Source organism: Barbus barbus (genome assembly GCF_936440315.1).
Source record: "Barbus barbus genome assembly, chromosome: 24".
Taxonomy (NCBI): Eukaryota; Metazoa; Chordata; class Actinopteri; order Cypriniformes; family Cyprinidae; genus Barbus; species Barbus barbus.
This window is the reverse complement of record NC_136752.1, coordinates 30,581,356-30,599,878: the sequence shown is the minus strand read 5'-3', so window position 1 is coordinate 30,599,878 and position 18,523 is coordinate 30,581,356. Positions and strand designations below refer to the sequence as shown.

At 37.4% G+C, this 18,523-nt stretch overlaps 2 protein-coding genes across 3 annotated transcripts in view; both read left to right on the top strand.

Moving 5' to 3' along the window:
- evlb (Enah/Vasp-like b) overlaps positions 1-7,715 on the top strand; it is a 46,269-nt gene extending 38,554 nt beyond the window's left edge. Inside the window, exons 7-13 of the mRNA XM_079374884.1 lie at positions 2,418-2,521; positions 2,594-2,636; positions 4,092-4,125; positions 4,219-4,279; positions 5,704-5,764; positions 6,655-6,712; positions 6,960-7,715. Of these exons, the coding sequence (XP_079231010.1) occupies positions 2,418-2,521; positions 2,594-2,636; positions 4,092-4,125; positions 4,219-4,279; positions 5,704-5,764; positions 6,655-6,712; positions 6,960-6,997 (399 nt within the window). The 3' untranslated portion in view covers positions 6,998-7,715. The remainder of the gene's footprint in view (positions 1-2,417; positions 2,522-2,593; positions 2,637-4,091; positions 4,126-4,218; positions 4,280-5,703; positions 5,765-6,654; positions 6,713-6,959) is intronic.
- A 1,253-nt stretch (positions 7,716-8,968) lies between these two features.
- Positions 8,969-17,205, top strand: LOC306843394 (transcriptional repressor protein YY1-like). 2 transcript variants are annotated; one of them, XM_079374870.1, is made up of 6 exons: positions 8,969-10,221; positions 10,829-10,991; positions 13,532-13,576; positions 13,723-13,783; positions 13,994-14,152; positions 16,104-17,205. In XM_079374870.1, the coding sequence occupies exons 1-6, from the start codon at positions 9,714-9,716 to the stop codon at positions 16,284-16,286; spliced, it is 1,119 nt and encodes a 372-aa protein (XP_079230996.1). In that variant the 5' UTR covers positions 8,969-9,713; the 3' UTR covers positions 16,287-17,205. The 2 variants fall into 2 exon arrangements, with proteins under 2 accessions (XP_079230996.1, XP_079230997.1); XM_079374871.1 differs by lacking the exon at positions 13,532-13,576.
- The last annotated feature ends 1,318 nt before the right edge of the window (positions 17,206-18,523 follow it).

Below are 18,523 nucleotides of genomic sequence, written 5' to 3'. Positions count from 1 at the left end.
ATGGGTAATGTAGTTTTTCACCACAGATTTAGCTGTTAAATGCAGTTATTTAAAAAAATAAGTTGAATTTATGTGAACAATGAGAGCATATAACGCTTTTTAGGATACAAATCGTTGCAAAGCAGCTCTACAGGAATTTAAGTTTCCACAATATATTTATATATTGCAGAACCTTAATATATTTAACTTATGGCAAAATGTGGTAATTCTGTATGTTGTCTGAGCGTTGGCATCCTCTGAGGTCCTCTGAGGGGTTGGCATCATCTTTTCTCAGGTGTTCGGTCATCTCAGATCATTTAAGGGTTGGATCCAGACTGAAGCTTCTGTCATTCCTAGTTACCACGGGATGTTAATCAACAGAGAAACAAATAGAGACATAATTAGCATAGCTGCTGTTCCATCTAAGCAAAAATGATTTGTTCAATCCAAGCTAAAGAATAATAATAATGTACATTTGATCAGATATAACTGCAGTACAAGATTATAAGATGCATTATGTGAATGCTTGGCTAAAGAGATGTGTCTTTAATCTAGATTTAAACAGAGAGAGTGTGTCTGAACCCCGAACGTTATCAGGAAGGCTATTCCAGAGTTTGGGAGCCAAATGTGAAAAAGCTCTACCTCCTTTAGTGGACTTTGCTATCCTAGGTACTACCAAAAGTCCAGAGTTTTGTGACCTTAGGGAGCGGGTTGGATTGTAGCGTGGTAGAAGACAAGTTAGGTACGCAGGAGCTAAACCATTTAGGGTCTTATAGGCAAGTAATAATATTTTGTAAATGATACGGAACTGAATAGGTAGCCAGTGCAGAGACTGTAAAATTGGGGTAATATGATCATATTTTCTTGACCTGGTAAGAACTCTAGCCGCTGTATTTTGGACTATCTGTAGCTTGTTTATTGAAGATGCAGGACAACCAGCTAGCAGTGCATTACAATAGTCCAGTCTAGAGGTCATGAATGCATGAACTAGCTTTTCTGCATCAGAAACAGGGAGCATGTTTCAAAGCTTGGCAATGTTTCTAAGATGGAAGAATGCTGTTTTTGTAACATGGGAAATATGATTTTCAAAGGACAAGTTGCTGTCTAATATAACACCCAGATTTTTGACTTTAGAGGACGTGACAGTGCATCCGTCTAGTTGCAAATTATAATCCAAGAGATTCTGTAACAATGAAAACTAATCCCGTATGTTCTAATAATATTACCAAGAGGCAACATGTATATTGAAAATAGCAGAGGACCTAGGACAGATCCTTGTGGTACTCCATACTTTACTGGTGATAATTGAGATGACTCCCCATTTAAATGAACAAAGTGGTAGCGATCGGACAGGTAGGATCTAAACCATCTTAAAGCCTGCCCTTGAATACCAGTATAGTTTTGTAATCGATCTATGAGTATGTCATGGTCTATAGTGTCGAACGCAGCACTAAGATCAAGTAATACTAGCAATGAGATGCAGCCTTGGTCTGAAGCAAGAAGTAAGTCATTTGTAATTTTAACAAGTGCAGTTTCTGTGCTATGGTGAGGCCTGAAACCTGACTGAAATTCTTCATAGAGATTATTTTTTTGCAAGAAGGAGCATAATTGAGTAGACACAACTTTTAAAAAATGTTTTGACATAAATGGAAGATTTGAAATGGGTCTGTAATTTGCCAGTTCATTAGAATCTAGTTGTGGTTTCTTAATAAGAGGCTTAATAACCGCCAGCTTGAATGGTTTTGGGACGTGACCTAAAGATAACGATGAGTTAATAATATTGAGAAGCGGTTCTTCTGCTACGGGCAACAACTCTTTCAGTAGTTTAGTGGGTACAGGATCTAATAAACACGTTGTTGGTTTAGATGCACTGATAAGTTTATTTAGCTCTTCCTGTCCTATAGTTGTAAAGCACTGCAGTTTTTCTTTGGGTGCGATGAATGAAGCTGAAATACTAGACGCAGTAGAATCTACATTTGATATTGTATTTCTGATGTTATCTATTTTATCAGTAAAGAAATTCATAAAGTCATTACTATTAAACTGTGAGGGAATATTTAGATCGGGCGGTGTCTGTTTATTTGTTAATCTAGCCACTGTGCTAAATAAGAACCTTGGATTGTTTTGGTTATTATCTATGAGTTTGTGGATATGCTCTGCCCTGGCAGCTTTTAGAGCCTGTCTATAGCTGGACATAGCAATGTCTATAGCTGTTTTTCCATGCAACTCTAAAAACTTCCAAGTTAGTTTGTCTTTAATGCACACTTTAGTTTTAAGAGTAAACAACCCAATCTCCAAAAACACTTTCTCACATCTCACATGAAAAATGCACAAAAAACATTTCCAAAGAGGCCAATAATATCAATGAAAGTAGCTAAACAAAACAACGGAGGCGTATGATCATCAGATAATGTGTTTGTGTTGATGTTTGTCCGCAGCCGGAGGACAACTCTGCATCCGGAGCCAAAAACGAAGCTAACCGGACCAGCGGAGGAGGAGGTGGAGGCCTGATGGAGGAGATGAACGCGCTGCTCGCTCGCAGGTCAGAGACAACACACATAATACACACTCAGAATAAATACACATCAACAAACACACACTCTTCTCATCACAGACGGAAAGCAGCAGACGAGAAGAAGGACGGAGATAGCCAAAGCGTGAGTACAGAGCTGATGGAGATCACTGTGTGTGTGTGTGTGTATGTGTGTGCGAGCGAGCGTGTGTGTGTGTGTGTGAGCGAGCGAGCGTGTGTGTGTGTGTGCGAGCGTGTGTGTGTGTGTGTGTGTGTGTGCGAGCGTGTGTGTGTGTGTGTGTGTGTGAGCGAGCGAGCGTGTGTGTGTGTGTGTGTGCGAGCGTGTGTGTGTGTGTGTGTGTGTGAGCGAGCGAGCGTGTGTGTGTGTGTGTGTGCGAGCGTGTGTGTGTGTGTGTGTGTGCGAGCGTGTGTGTGTGTGTGCACCTGGTATTCATCACGTCCTGGGGACCAAATGTCCCCACAAGGATAGTAATACCAGTAAATCTTAATCTTGTGGGGACATTTTTTGGTCCCCATGAGGAAACAACCTTATAAATCATACAGCATAAAGTTTTTTGAAAATCTAAAAATGCAGCATGTTTCCTGTGAGGGCTAAGTTTAGGTGTAGGGTTGGTGTAGGGCAATAGCACATACAGATTGTACAGTATAAAAACCATTACGCCTATGGGATGTCCCCATAAAACATGGAAACCCAACATGTGTGTGCGAGCGTGTGTGTGTGTGTGTGTGTGTGCGAGCGAGCGTGTGTGTGTGTGTGTTCTTTTTTTAATTTATATATTTTGTTTGCTTTTTTTTATTTATATAACTCATTTCATACACAATGGTCATTCAAAGTGCTTTACATAAAAGGAATTAAAATAATCATTAAAAAGAATTTTTAAAAACTTAAAAAATAATAAAAAAAGATTTTAAATTGATTTTAAATGAATTAAAACAGTTAAGGATAAAAAAATGATTATATATAAAAACATGTATGTATATTAAAGATTTGATACACACACATTACAGATACACATTTTGTGTCGCAAGTAAAAGCGGGTCTTGAGTTAAGGATGTTTAGATATTTGCACCAGAAAACAGGACAAAAATACTGAGGAAGAACATGATATGTACATTGTTGGAAGATTTGAACATGAGAAAGTGAAGAATGTAAGACAGAAATATTAATATTGTAACTTGTAGTGTAAAATAAAACAATTGTTAGGCATATAATTATCATATTTAATTTAGTTTTTTATTTCACAGGACAAGTAGTGCCTGAAGTAGTTCCAATATATTAAGTATATATTTAATTGTACTTCAGGACTACTTCTGCTCAATTAAAGGGCATTAAGTACAAAATGAGTTTAGCAGACTTTAAGTATATTAAAAGTACAATTGCAGGACATTTTATTAAGTACATAAATATAAAAATGTATTTGTCGTATACTTAGCAGGACATAAATGTATTTCAGTATATGTATTCTTCACTAGGGTTAACTTGCATGTATTGTGGACTTTGAGTGAATGTTAGAGGTGTACAGACGGAGGAGTGTGTGAAAGGCTGTTGTTTTCTGGGAATGATTCTACTGTGTTTCAGGACGATGCCGTGTCTCGTGGACAGAACGCCGCAGGTACTTGTTCTTCTGCATGAGACCAGTGCAGTAAATGTGTTTCTCGGGTGAGTGTGGATGGTAAGATCAGGTCTGGTGTGTGTCGTTCTGCAGATGGAGTGAAGAAACCGTGGGACCGAGCCAATTCAGCCGAGAGAGCATCGCTGGTGTCCAGGTCAGAAACACATCACAATACACATTCTTACTTCAGTAACACTCTGGATTCCTAATGGACCTAATGCAGTTCACTCATGTTGAGTTTCTTTCTTCTGTTGAACACAGAAGATATAATGATGACGATGATGATGATGATGATGTGTGTAACCAAACACTTCCTGGATCCCATTAGCTATCTTTCCATCCAACTATTTTATGTGCATTTTGGGATATCGCATAAAAAACACTGGATGGAAACACCAACATGTGCATAAATTCTAAAAATGCGTATAAAAAACTTATGCGCTCAACTATGTGGGATAAGTTTCTTATCCGGTAAGAAAACATGCGCATAAACTATGATGGAAACACTTTTACTGAATAAATTCCTTAATGTGCATCAAAAAAGACATGTGACTCTGCGATGGGACGGCATAAAACTGGACCAACCAACGGGCCGATCTCATTTCACAGCATCTGAAATGAAAAAAAAAGAACTGATCAATGAATCATATTTATTATTAATTCTAGCTGTACTAGTCAGTACAATGTCTGATAAAAGTCTAGCAGACTTTTTATGTTATTACCAGAACTTATTATACACTATCAAAACATTAAACTTCAGTATACTAAACTCTGATATGATCTGATATGATCATGTGATCTGATGATGTGATCTGTTATGATCATGTGGTCTGCTATCATAACAGATTTTGATCATGTGATCTGTTATGAACATTTGGGGGCATGTTCAAGCTCAGACCGGTGCCCAACGTGTTGCTACATGTATATAAACCTCACGGTATTAAAGAAACAGCTCGCACAGTGGGTCCAAGTGATTAGTGTAACATAAAAAATATTATACATATTTATATATTTTGCTATTATATTGTGGAGTGACACTTTCATAAACTTTTCTATGCTCCTCTGATTATATAATGGTAAATATTACAATATCATAGCACAACAACAGTGATCAGCAATAATGATAAGCCTCATAATCACAATAAAAATAATAAGGTCAAATAGATCATAACACAGTCTCGGAGGTAAGAAGTGGATTATCCTTCACCTGAAATGCGAGGCAAATGTTGGATCACAATAATTAGGAACCACAGTTTCCACAAATCCCTTCACTCAATTGGGATGTTGTCTTTTATTCTGGACGGCAAGGGCAATGACTGTAACATCGAGCATATTTTGCAGTATTAAACACGTATTTACACCGATTTCATCAGGCTCCAAAAATTCTTCAAAAACAACACAAAGAATGGCCTTCTCAGCTGCCATAGTTGCAACACTTCAGAACATCAGAACAGGGTGTTCAACGCACCACCGTTTCCGTTTAATAAACGTTTTGCACCATTTTTTCGGGGCTGAACGCAGCCTTGTTATGATCATATGATCTGATGTAATTAATGCAGAGATTGTGTCCGTCTTCAGGGTTCGACCCGTGGGCAGCATCAGCGACTCAGACACCTTAGACTTCGACAGAATGAAACAGGTAAAGATGATCCATATTTTACCATCAAAAACATACTGTTATAGCTTTCATCTATTAAGAATTTAATTTCAGATTTCAATTTTAGTTAATAGTTTAGTAATTAAGTTGTGTTTTTGTCTTTTTTAGTAGTTTTTACTTTATATATATACATGTATATGTGTGTGTTTGTGTGTGTGTGTGTCTGTGTGTGTGTTTGTGTGTGTGTGTGTGTGTCCCTGCAGCACAGAAGCAGTCATGAGTAACACAGGTATATCTGTAGCAATAGCCAACAATACATTGTATGGATCAAAATTATACATTTCTCTTTTATGACAAAAATCATTAGGATATTAAGATCATGTTCCATGAAGATATTTAGTACATTTCCTACCGTAAATATATCAAAACTTCATTTTTGATTAGTAATATGCATTGCTAAGAACTTCATTTGAACAACTTTAAAGGAGATTTTCTCAATATTTAGATTTTTTTGCTCCCTCAGATTCCAGATTTTCTAATAGTTGTATCTCAGACAAATATTGTCCTATCATAACAAACCATACATCAATGGAAAGATTATTAAAAAACTGACCCTTATGACTGGTTTTGTGCTCCAGGGTCTCTCTCTCACACACACACACACACACTCACACACACACACACACACTCACACACACACACACACACACACACACACTCACACAATTTAAATGAAATAATCTAATCTAAACTAAATGAAAATGGAAAATGTTGCCTTTGGCAAATAGCTGAAATATTATATTCTATATATTTTATTCTATATTATATTTAAATTTTCGAATGTTTTTTTATACACTTTAAATTGTAGTTTTAGTTGACTATAATAACCCTGTTTCAATTGCTTTAAATGCAAACGATGTTTTAATTGACAGGAAATCCTGGAAGAAGTGGTTCGTGAATTGCACAAGGTGAAGGACGAGATCATTGACGGTATGTTTATTCTCCAGTCGCTCAAACAGCAGATCATAATGCAGGCTGCGACGCAAAGGTCATGGGTTCGATTCCCAGGGAATGCAAGAAATGGTACAGTGTAAAATGTGCATCTTAAATGCGGTGCAAGTTGCTTTGGATAAAAGCGTATGCCAAATGCATGAATGTAAACAAACATGTGACAACTTGCCCCAGTCTGTGTGCAATCATAGTTTCTGACTCTAATCCGACTGTGCTTTATTTCCAGCCATTAGACATGAACTCAGTAGAATCAGCACCACATAATGTCTATCTCCTCCGAGAGCCCAAGCCCTGCAGATCCTGCTGTAGCGACGCGAGCCGGACGTTACAGCCGTATTAAAGCGCACGGACTGACGGCGTCGCCGTTTTAACACGTCTGCAACGTCCAGGAGCCCTGAGCATGTGCTGATGAAGGAGAACACTTGCACTGATCTCACTGTTCCTGCTGTATGCTGATTTGGTGGCAGTCTTTTGCAGAAGCTGAAGAACATAGAACAAACATCTGGAGTCCTTTTATTTTGTCTGCATCATTATTGTTATTATTATTATAGGTGTAGCTGTAGTAGTATTAGTGTTGTGATGTAGGTAGAGGTAGACATAGGAATTGATAATAATAATAATGATGATGATATGATATCATTGCACATCACTTCAGTGTTAGCCTTTTATATTTTTACTGTTTCCATTCTCCTTAAGATTCATGATAAGCACATTTCTCATTACCTCTGTTTTTTGCCATAATGATGTATTTAATCACTGAAGGAGGGTTTCTAAAGAGTTATTATCTGACAAACAAACATCACACACCAGAGTATTTGTGATCATGTTGTTAATAAAATGTTTATTGGCTGCGAGGACATGGTGAAGTATTGCTCTGTTTTATGATTTCTCTTTTTGACCAAGTGCTTCCTGGTTTGAAAATAATAAAAGATATACATGACGTTTAAAAAGAAGTGAAATAAAGTGTGAAGGATGTGTTGTATGACGGAGCCGGTGTGTTTCATCTGCATGTGTGGGATCATAAATCAGATCTGATTCACAGGAACACGTTCACATGTGAGCTATTCATAAATGACAGAAATACATCTGTCTGTATTTAAACAAAACCTGATATAGATTTTCATTTTTCATTCAGATTTAATTTTTTTGTTAAAAACTTTCATTAGAAAAACCCACAGATTAACATATTATCATCATAATTATATTTAAATATTTAAAGTCTTTAATAATTTTATTTCATATTTATTTTTACAGAATTATTAATATAAAGTATAAATATGGATTTTAAAATAATTTATTAATTATAGGAGTTTCTGGTGATATTTATTTTCAGTTTAGAAATGCTATTTATATTTAAATATTCAAACAACGTACCATATTAATAACCTAAGCACAATTAACACATTAAAATTAACACATAATATAATACACTAATATATCAAGAATTCTGGTGATATTTATTTTCAGTTTAGAAATAACATGAATGAGAAAAACTTAAACAAAACAATCAACATATAACTAAATTATGATCAGAATTACATTTTGTGTAATTTAATTAGGTGAAAATAAAATAATTACATAATATATTAAAAACACATAAAATAATACATTAATATATATCAATAATTGCCATTTATTCTCAATTTGGAAATTTAAAAATATATGAGGAAAAAACTACAAACTTAAAAAAAATAATCAAAACAATTAGAATCATTCCATGGATGGATGGATATATTCAAATAAATTATGATCAGAACCATTTATTATATTTAGACAATTTATATATTAATTTACAGTGAAATCTGGATTTCAAATAATAATGAAATTTAACAATTAATCCATTAAAAGGTGCAAACAAACCACCTGTAAAATTAAATCAATTCATAAAATGTGTCCCTGCAGCACAAAAGCAGTCATCAGTAGCACAGCTATATTTGTAGCAATATTACGACTGGTGTTGCGCTCCAGGGTCACATATATAGTGTATTTACACACAGATAGCGTCTCCTCTCGCGAGATCTGGCAGCGGGGCGGTTTTCCCGCGGTTCTGTAACAGTGTAGCCGCGGGTTGTTTGATGTTCGCGGGTTAACGCGATATTTAGTAGCGTTCAGAACCAGAGACGCTTTCTGTCCATCTAGCGCTTATAAACTCCTTCTAAAGTTCTGCTAATAATCATTCATTTCTGTCAAATAAATCAAACATAAATGACATCTAATACTGAAGCAGGCACGGGTTTTATGTTTTTATTAATTCAAACATCAGATTTCAACATATATACATCATAACATGACCATAAACATTCAGAGAACTGAAAAAACTAAAACAGATGTTTCTTTATTTTCTCTGAAGACACATTACTTTACAAAACATTTCTCCACGAAACTGAACAAGACTGTTATTAATGAGCATTAAGGACTTTTTGAATAATTCACATTTGGGTTTTTGTTTATGGATGTAATATTTACTGTGCAAAATGTAAAAGTTCACAACATATTTATACGTTTTGCTTGTGTGTGTGTAGCATGTTCTAAAGATAATTCATAATTAACATCTCTCGGGGATAAAAACTAACATCAGAATCAAATGTCAAAGAGAAGGCACACATGTTCCTCTTGTGCGAGACAAACCCGCATGTGTTCATTGTGTATGAAGTCTGACAGGAACGCTTTCCATGAGCAGATGCTGTGCTGTGTTTAAACCTCTTTAACTTTATTCCATATTCAGACCTGATTTGATTTAAGCACGTCTTGTGCGTTCGCCTGTGACGTCATAGATCACGTGCTCCTGGCAAGCTGTGTTTCAGTGTGACGCGTGTTGTTTTTATATGTTGAACATAACATCACTCATATTTACCCCCTGCGATGCGACCTGGACGCGTGTGTTTACCCCCAGACGCGACTTTTGAGTGAATGCGCTGCGGGTTTCAGGGGTGCGTGAGAGCGTCGCGAGCGAGCGTTGAACGCCACAGCGGAGGCGAACATGGCATCCGGAGAGACGCTGTACATCGAGGCGGACGGCTCGGAGATGCCCGCGGAGATCGTGGAGCTGCACGAGATCGAGGTGGAGACCATCGAGACCACGGTGATCGGTGACGAGGACGAGGACGACGAGCAGCAGCCCATGATCGCGCTGCAGCCGCTGATCACCGACGACCCGAGCCAGCTCCACCAGCAGCAGGAGGTGATCCTGGTCCAGACCCGCGAGGAGGTGGTCGGAGACGAGTCGGAGCTCCACGGGGAAGACGGCTTCGAGGAGCGGATCCTCATCCCGGTGCCCGCCGAGGACCACTACATCGGGCAGACGCTGCTCACAGTCGCGGGCAAGAGCTCCGCGGGGCGGCTGGGCAGGAGAGCGGCGTCGGGGGGCAAGAGAGCGGGCAAGAAGAGCTACCTGAGCGCGGCGGAGGCCTGCGGGAGGAAATGGGAGCAGAAGCAGGTTCAGATCAAGACTCTGGAGGGCGAGTTCTCCGTCACGATGTGGGCTTCGGGTGAGTCCCTCGGCTCGGTCCTCGCACCGTGTTTATGTTTTGAACGGAGGCCATGTTTTGGGCTGTCGATGGGCGCCGCCATGTTCCCCGAGTCCAGTATGGCGGCCCTGGAAAGATGGCGACGGCGCGGCGGATTGGAGATGGCGCGAGCGCGCTGCCGCGTGTAGGCCGCGAGGCGAGAGCGACCGTTAAAAACCGTTAAACGCGGACTTTGAATTTCGGCTTCCGTTGGAAGCGATCGCGCGCCACTTTGGATTTAAATATCCGTTAAGGTGTGACGTCTGTTTATTTTATTTGGTTGGAGCTGTTGTTGTCTGTTGAAGCGTTACACCGTGTCTTAACTAACGTTAACCGCGATAAAAGCGATCTTGTCCATGTTAATCATAGTTTTATTTCTGACCGGCTGCGACACGAGAAATGTTTATTTCTCTATTTCCGTGAACATTTAAACTCCGAGTCAGGGACTGATGTGTTGCGCTGTTGTGTGTGAAAGCTCTCGGAATTCATCAATAATATCTTGATTTGTGTTCGGAAGGTCTTAGACAGGTAATTAATGACAGGTGGATAAACGAAGTCTTTAACTCATTAGAAGCTGTCTGTGTTTCAGATGACAAGAAGGACATGGATCATGAGACGGTGGTGGAGGAGCAGGTCATCGGGGAAAACTCTCCTCCGGATTTCTCTGAGTACATGACCGGAAAGAAGCTCCCGCCCGGCGGCATCCCGGGGATCGACCTGTCCGACCCCAAGCAGCTGGCGGAGTTCGCCAGGTCAGAGACACCTTTACTGCCCATTAACCCACAAACACAACACATTCAGAGTCTGCTTCCAGTAGCTGTGTTCCTCAGGGTCAGAAATACAACTAAACTTCTTCAGATCCCTGCAGCACAAAACCAGTCAGAAGGGTCCGTTTTCTGAAACTGAGATTTATACATCATCTGAAGCTGAATAAATAATATTTCCATTGATGTATGGTTTGTTATGATATGACAATATTTGTCTGAGATACAACTATTAGAAAATCTGGAATCTGAGGGAGCAAAAAAATCTAAATATTGAGAAAATCTCCTTTAAAGTTGTTCAAATGAAGTTCTTAGCAATGCATATTACTAATCAAAAATGAAGTTTTGATATATTTACGGTAGGAAATGTACAAAATATCTTCATGGAACATGATCTTAATATCCTAATGATTTTTGTCATAAAAGAGAAATGTATAATTTTGATCCATACAATGTATTGTTGTCTATTGCTACAGATATACCTGTGTTACTTAAAGGCTCGTTCACACCAAGAAAGATAACGATAGAGATATATTTCTAAAAAACGTTCTCAGTATTAAAGAATAGTCCACACCACCGCTATAACGATAAAGGCTCAGAGAAACAATATCATTGGAATCACTTCCAGAACTATTTTTCCAGCTGATGAACGATACAAACACTGACAGCCAATCAGAATCCATCCTGCTATAACGAGCTGGAGTATTTAAATCAGCAGACGAGCGTGCGCTGAGAATAAACAGACGATATCGTCCGCTGGAGTGAACGCTAATATCGTTATCGTTCTTGTGTGAACGGAGCTTAAGACTGGTTTTGTGGTCCAGGGTCACATGTGAGGGAAATGTTCATTTTAAGACAGCGGCTGTTTACACTAAACTCAAATAGCTATAGATTCTATTCACACTGTGTTAAAATAGCAGGATGTTCTGCTATAGCCTACAGCTTAATGCTAATAGTGGCGATTACCTGCACCTCAGTATTGTAGTACATTATAAAACAGCATGCAATAATAGCGTATAAAGTCGAAATTATCATTTGAGTTCAAATTAATAAATAGATGCCACCTTATTGGGACAATAAAGCCCTCCCTACAGCTACCCTACCCAGCTTTTTGATTATTTCCTTAGTTTTTATTGAAAATAAATGCCTTTCTGATATGAGATTTGAAAAAGGTTCAGCAAAAGGCGGGTTCGAACTTGGGTAGATCGCGTCAAAAAGACTCTGCTTTACCATTACGCCACTGGAGCTAAATAGACACTCTGTCATTTTAATAGCCAATTAGATTTATCTGTGATTTGTAATGTGTTGAGATGCGTGAGTGTGACTGATGAAAACACTTTCAACACCAGCCTGACCGGGTTTCTGAAATCAGAGCAGAAAGTCTAAAAAACTCAAATAAATGGCATTAAATGTTGCATGCACTGCACAAAAGTGCTGTTCTTCCTCGGTATTTTAGTCTTGTTTTCCAGTACAAATATATAAAGATCTTTAAATAAAGACACATTTACTGGAGATGCAGAATGAACACATGAAGTCTTGTTTTCTGAGAAACTGAACAAAATCAAGTGAGTTTATGATTAAAACAAGAACACATATCTGCCAGTAGGGAATGAGAAGCTGGTTTGCTTTGAATTAAGTACATTTTTCTGACTCCGCTTTTGTTTGCACTGGAAAACAAGACATCACTTCTTCTTTTTTTGCAGTGTGATCAGAAGATAAATGTTATTACCATATTATAGCGTTTGGATCAGAGATATTCAAGAGTTTATTATTATTAATAGCTAAGAGCGATCTGTTGAAGGATCAAAGCATTACTGATACAACATATTTACATTTAGAGATCATATTGTCAATGTGTTCCACTCAATTTATTCCCTAAATGTTCTTTCCTTGGTTTTATTTGTATTATATTATGTATTTTGCAAGCAACAATTGTTAAAGTAGATGTTTTAGGGCTGTTGAAATCAATTCAGTTAAATGTCAGTAATCAAAAAGCATGTCAAATTAACTAAAATTGTGAAACTTATCAAATTTAACAACAAATTACTAAATGTTTAATTTATAAAAAAAAAAATTGGGCCCAATTAAATCAGTTTTATTGTTCATAAATTACTTTTTTTTTGTTTGATTGTTTTAGTTTTTTTGACTGGTCTGCATTTTGATGGTTTAATTAAACTTTAATAATCAAAGCATGTCTAATCAATTGAATTTATAGAACTTTAACAACTCAGTAATTGATTAAAATCATAGGAAATCAAGATGATTCCCTAATGGTCCAACAACTATCTGATGAAATTGAATGAGTATTTTTATATAATACCACTTAAAACAAATACAGAAGTTTGTTTCTGACCCTGTGTGTGTGTGTGTGTGTGTGTGTGATCTCCCTGTCAGTTTCATTGTACTTCCTGTAAAAATATCCTTTTGTTTTTAATTCTTGTTTAGTGTCTCTTTGTAAGCTGTTGTTTAGTGGATGTGTTCAGGTGCTTGGACGAGACGTTTACTGTGTTAGTTGTTTTATTTCTCAGCCCCTTCAGTCACAGCGGAGCTGGTTTTGCTCGGAGTCCCGTTCGGTGAGTTTTAGACTGAATCTCACACCTGAGGGCTTGTTATTGGTCACTAGAGAGCGTCTGGGGTCACGGGTGCAAGTGATCTGTATGTCCTCTGATACGCAGAGCATGCTGGGTAACTGATCTCTGATGTGCTTGTGTTGATGTAGAATGAAGCCGAGGAAGATCAAGGAGGATGACGCGCCTCGGACGATAGCCTGCCCGCACAAAGTGAGTGTGTCTGTCTGTAAGCGTTAGGGGTGCGCGATATTGACAAAAAAACATAATCTCGATATTTTCTGGGATTTTATCGATAATGATAAAGCATGCACTCTGTAGGTGTGTTTTGAGTGGTTTTTGTATCGCAGACGATATACATCGCACACCCCTAGTAAGCATCTGGAGCGCTCCGGTCACACGCTTCTTCTGTGTTTGTGACAGGGCTGCAGTAAAATGTTCAGGGATAATTCAGCCATGAGGAAGCACCTGCACACTCACGGCCCGCGGGTCCACGTGTGCGCCGAGTGCGGGAAAGCCTTCGTGGAGAGCTCCAAACTCAAGCGCCATCAGCTGGTTCACACCGGAGAGAAGCCCTTCCAGGTACGTCATCAGCCGGAGTTATTATGGGAACCCCAGCCAAATTAAACCTCCATGTCTAGACTACACTGTAAAACAATCCTGTAAAATTTACAGTAAAAAACGGCAGCTGTGGTTGCCAGAATTTTACCGTAAACAATACGGGAGCAACATTTTAGGCTTTATGGATTTAACTTAAATTTACATTTAAATACTGTAATTTCATCAACTGATACAATGTTAATATACCATCCTATTGAAGTACTGAAACCTGTTTTGTAGCTTTGTAATAAACTGAAAGCAGGAGGTGATGAGAATCACATGATGAACCAAAGCCTATCACAAGCAGCTTGTAAATATTAACATATATAGAAGGTGCACAGTGTCATTCACACAAACACTAATCACCATCATGGTGACATGACATGAAACTGAAACATTAACAACATTAGATGTAACATACAATCCTAATGTGCACAACAGATGAGAAAAAACTAAGAATAAACATAGTTATTTCAATGCAAAAACATCAAATGTAAATGTAATTCTGGGAATGTCAATTTACGGTTATTCACTGTAAATTATACGTCCTTTTCACTTCCAAAAACAGTATACTATCGTTTGAATGTAATGTCCAATACAGTTCTTCACCGTATATAGCATTTTTACAGTCTTTTACCGTTAAATTCAGGGTCATTTTTTACAGTGCACTGCTGGACCATCTAGAAATGTTCTTCAGACAGCTGACTAGTCATACTTTATGAAATACATTAGATTTGTTTCTACATTTTGGCACATTTAAATATTGTCACATTCTATACTTTAATAATAAAAAATAGAAAAACACGTGTGTGTGTGTGTGTGTCACTGAACGTGAAGCAGCTGTTGAGTCTTAATGAAGTCAAACGATTAATCTGCGTTAATTAAAGCTCAGTAGCTGGAGGATCAGAGCAGAGAAGGACTGAAATAGCCCATTTGAAATATTTTTTATTTTTCCAAAATTATATTTCCCAAGGATTGTTTGTTGTTGTTGCATTTGAATGGTTTAATTAAATTGTAATAATCAAAAGCCTAATAGTCTAATCATCTTCATTAAACTTTAACAACTCGAAAATTTAAATAATATTTTTACTATAATATATATATATATATATATATATATATATATATATATATATATATATATATATATATATATATATATATATATATATATATGTGTGTATATATGTGTGTGTGTGTAATGTTTTGTTCAGAAATTGTTTTTAATTTTTCTGGATATTTATCAATGACAGTGTTAATCAAAACATAAAACATGGGCCATTTAATTCAACTACTAAAATATAATCAAATGAAAATTCCTTTTTTTCTTTGTTTGTGCTGAACAAAATCCTGCTCCACAGAGATTTACTGTTAAAATTAAAATACAGAAAAACAATTGTGATATTAAAAAAAAAGTAGTATTATTATTATTACTTTGCGAGGTACATTCTACTGCACTATGGTTAGGGCCGAGGGATTTTTCAGATTTTATTGATTCATTCAAATGTAATGTTTTGCCACCGTTTTATTTTTTAGAAATTGAGGAATTGTGATTTTGAATAGAAATATGATCAAGATTATTATGTTGTAGTTACATTTTCAAGTTAGAAATCATAAAAAATCAAGAATTGATATATGTTCAGGAAAAAAAAATAAAAAATCAAGATTTACATTTTTGGCCAAATCGCCCAGCTCTAACTATTATAATATATTTATTTTCCAATTTAAAAAAAAAAAAAATTCAGGTTGAACCAAAGATTCTTTTGGCATGTTGTAGTGAAGATCTTTGAGTTCCTGGTGTATCTGATGTAGTGTAACGATTGATCACTCTTATTCTGTGCTCATGTGGATCATCGTGTGTGTGTGTGTGTGTGTGTGTGTGTGTGTGAGCGTGGACAGCGTCTCTAATCGTCCTGTGGTTCTCTCCGTCTAGTGCACGTTTGAGGGCTGCGGGAAGCGTTTCTCTCTGGACTTTAACCTTCGGACACACGTCCGGATTCACACCGGGGACCGGCCCTACGTTTGCCCCTTCGACGGCTGCAATAAAAAGTTTGCTCAGTCCACCAACCTCAAATCACACATTCTGACACACGCCAAAGCCAAAAACAACCAATGAACTGCGGCGCTGCGGTGTGTCCTCGAGCATCTAGTTATCTTACACGGACTCCAAGGAGGCTTCATAACGCAGCTCCTATCCACGGATGATGCTTTTTACCACAAAGACAACAAACCAGAACGTCGGGACTGTCGCTTCATTCTTTTCCACTTTTACTTCGGTCTCTCTGGTCTTCATAGATATATAGCTTTTAATTTTCTGTGTCTGCAAGTGTGCATATTGCACACTTATTTTGGGGTAAGCTTGGTGACGCGACCTGTGATCATGAATAATGTCTGAGCGCGTCACAGATATTAGTTCTGTGCGTTTCTTTCTTTCTCCGGTTGTTTTGTATGGTTGTGACGGAACAGTAATAATCTGGAGTCCTCTCTCTCGTATCACACTTTCAGTCGCACCACGGTAAACCGCAGGGTTCACTGTCGTTTTCTTTCTTTGTTAGAATGTATCGTAAAGGTCTAAACCATGAAATATCCTTTGTTAATATTTACACCTCACCTGTATTTCAGCAAACTACAATTAAAGAGGGAGAAATCAGTTCTGGTCAACTTAATTTGCCTTCCTGGAATCATACTGACAGCGAATGAAATGTGAAATATTATACAGTCAAAACATTTGACAGACTTGGTCTTATTTATATGCTATTATGGGGGTTATTAATATTTATAACCTTTATCTTTCACTCTGTCATTTTTATCAAATATTTCTATTCATTTAATCTTGGTTTTATTAATTCAACTTAAACATTTTAGTTAGTTGAACATTTATTTTATTCTACATTTAATTAAAAAATTAATTTGTACATTTTTATCTTTTTTTTTCATTAATAATTTTGTATGGTTTTTTTGTAATATTTTTCAGTCAGAAGTTGCGTGTAAATTTCACAAATAATACAAACGCATAAAATTAAATTTTAAAGTAGAAAAATGTCAGTTGTATTTTCTTTGTAAATAATCATCATTGTAAAATAATTAGTATATTTACAGTGTAGTTCATTGGATGGGTTTTGAAATGTTAAACCACTAGATGTGTTGAAGGAGTCAGTATTGTTTGGTTGTGGTTAGTTATTAATGTGCTTCTCTACATCTGTGTGAACCTGAGAAATGACCAAAACAGCAGCTGATTCAAACGAGCAAAGATCCTGCAGATTCTGACTCGTGATCTGATGAAGGACTGAATATTGCAGGAGGAACTAGAAAGAGCTGATTAACTAGTCTCTGGTGATCTCTAGGCCGGGCCGGTAATGACTCGCTCTTCAGTCCATCATCATCATCAAGGCAGATCATTTGCATATCAGCGGTCTTAATGCTGTTTTAATGTTTGTCTGGTTCTTGATGACAGTGTAGTGATGATGAAACGCTTTCAGTCCTTCTCTGCTCTGATCCTCCAGCTACTGAGCTTTAATTAACGCAGATTAATCGTTTGACTTCATTAAGACTCAACAGCTGCTTCACGTTCAGTGACACACACACACACACACACACACGATTGTAACAGCAGTAATGTGTTTGTGTTGTACGTCATCTGCATTTCTCATGATAATACACAGATAACAAATCAGTTCATTCAGACAGGGAACATGTTTCATCACATTGAGAAAAGAAATAGATGTTCAGAGATCTGTAGATGTTTGTGATGAAGGTTGGTTTCCTTATCCTTAGATCAGACTCGTGAATGTAAGACATAACATAACTCACATCCAGTTTTTACAAGATTGAACACGTGGGGCTATTTTTAAACTCTTTAAAGCAAGTTCACCTAAAACATTCCCTGAAAATGTGCTAACCATCAGAGATGTAGATGAGTGTGTTTCTTCATCAGGTTTGTAGAAATGTGTCTCTGCATCAGTGTCTCAGCAATGGATGCTCTGCAGTGAATGGGTGCCGTCAGAATGAGAGTCCAAACAGCTGATAAAAACATCACAATAATCCACACCACTCCAGTCCATCAGTTAACATCTGGAGAAGACTAAAGATGAAACACATCCAGCATTAAGACGTTTTTAACACAAATATGAGTCCATGATCCATAATAACTCTTCCTCCAGTGATAAAGTGCATCTGCTGTAGTCTCTCACATCAAACTCCAGACACATATTTGTTTAGAGCTGTTTTGATCTGTGCAGATGTCTCTCCTGATTCAGACCAGAACACTTTATCACTGGAGGAAGAGTTATTATGGATTATAGACTCATATTTGAGTTAAAAACATCTTAATGCTGGATGTGTTTCAGCTTTAGT

Excerpts from the sequence above, each read along its gene's own strand:
- LOC306843394 (XM_079374870.1), top strand. The coding sequence starts at position 9,714 with ATGGCATCCGGAGAGACGCTGTACATCGAGGCGGACGGCTCGGAGATG. Across the intron at positions 13,577-13,722 it reads TTTGCTCGGAGTCCCGTTCG|AATGAAGCCGAGGAAGATCA; the intron begins GTGAGTTTTAGA and ends GTGTTGATGTAG. Across the intron at positions 13,784-13,993 it reads CGATAGCCTGCCCGCACAAA|GGCTGCAGTAAAATGTTCAG; the intron begins GTGAGTGTGTCT and ends TGTTTGTGACAG.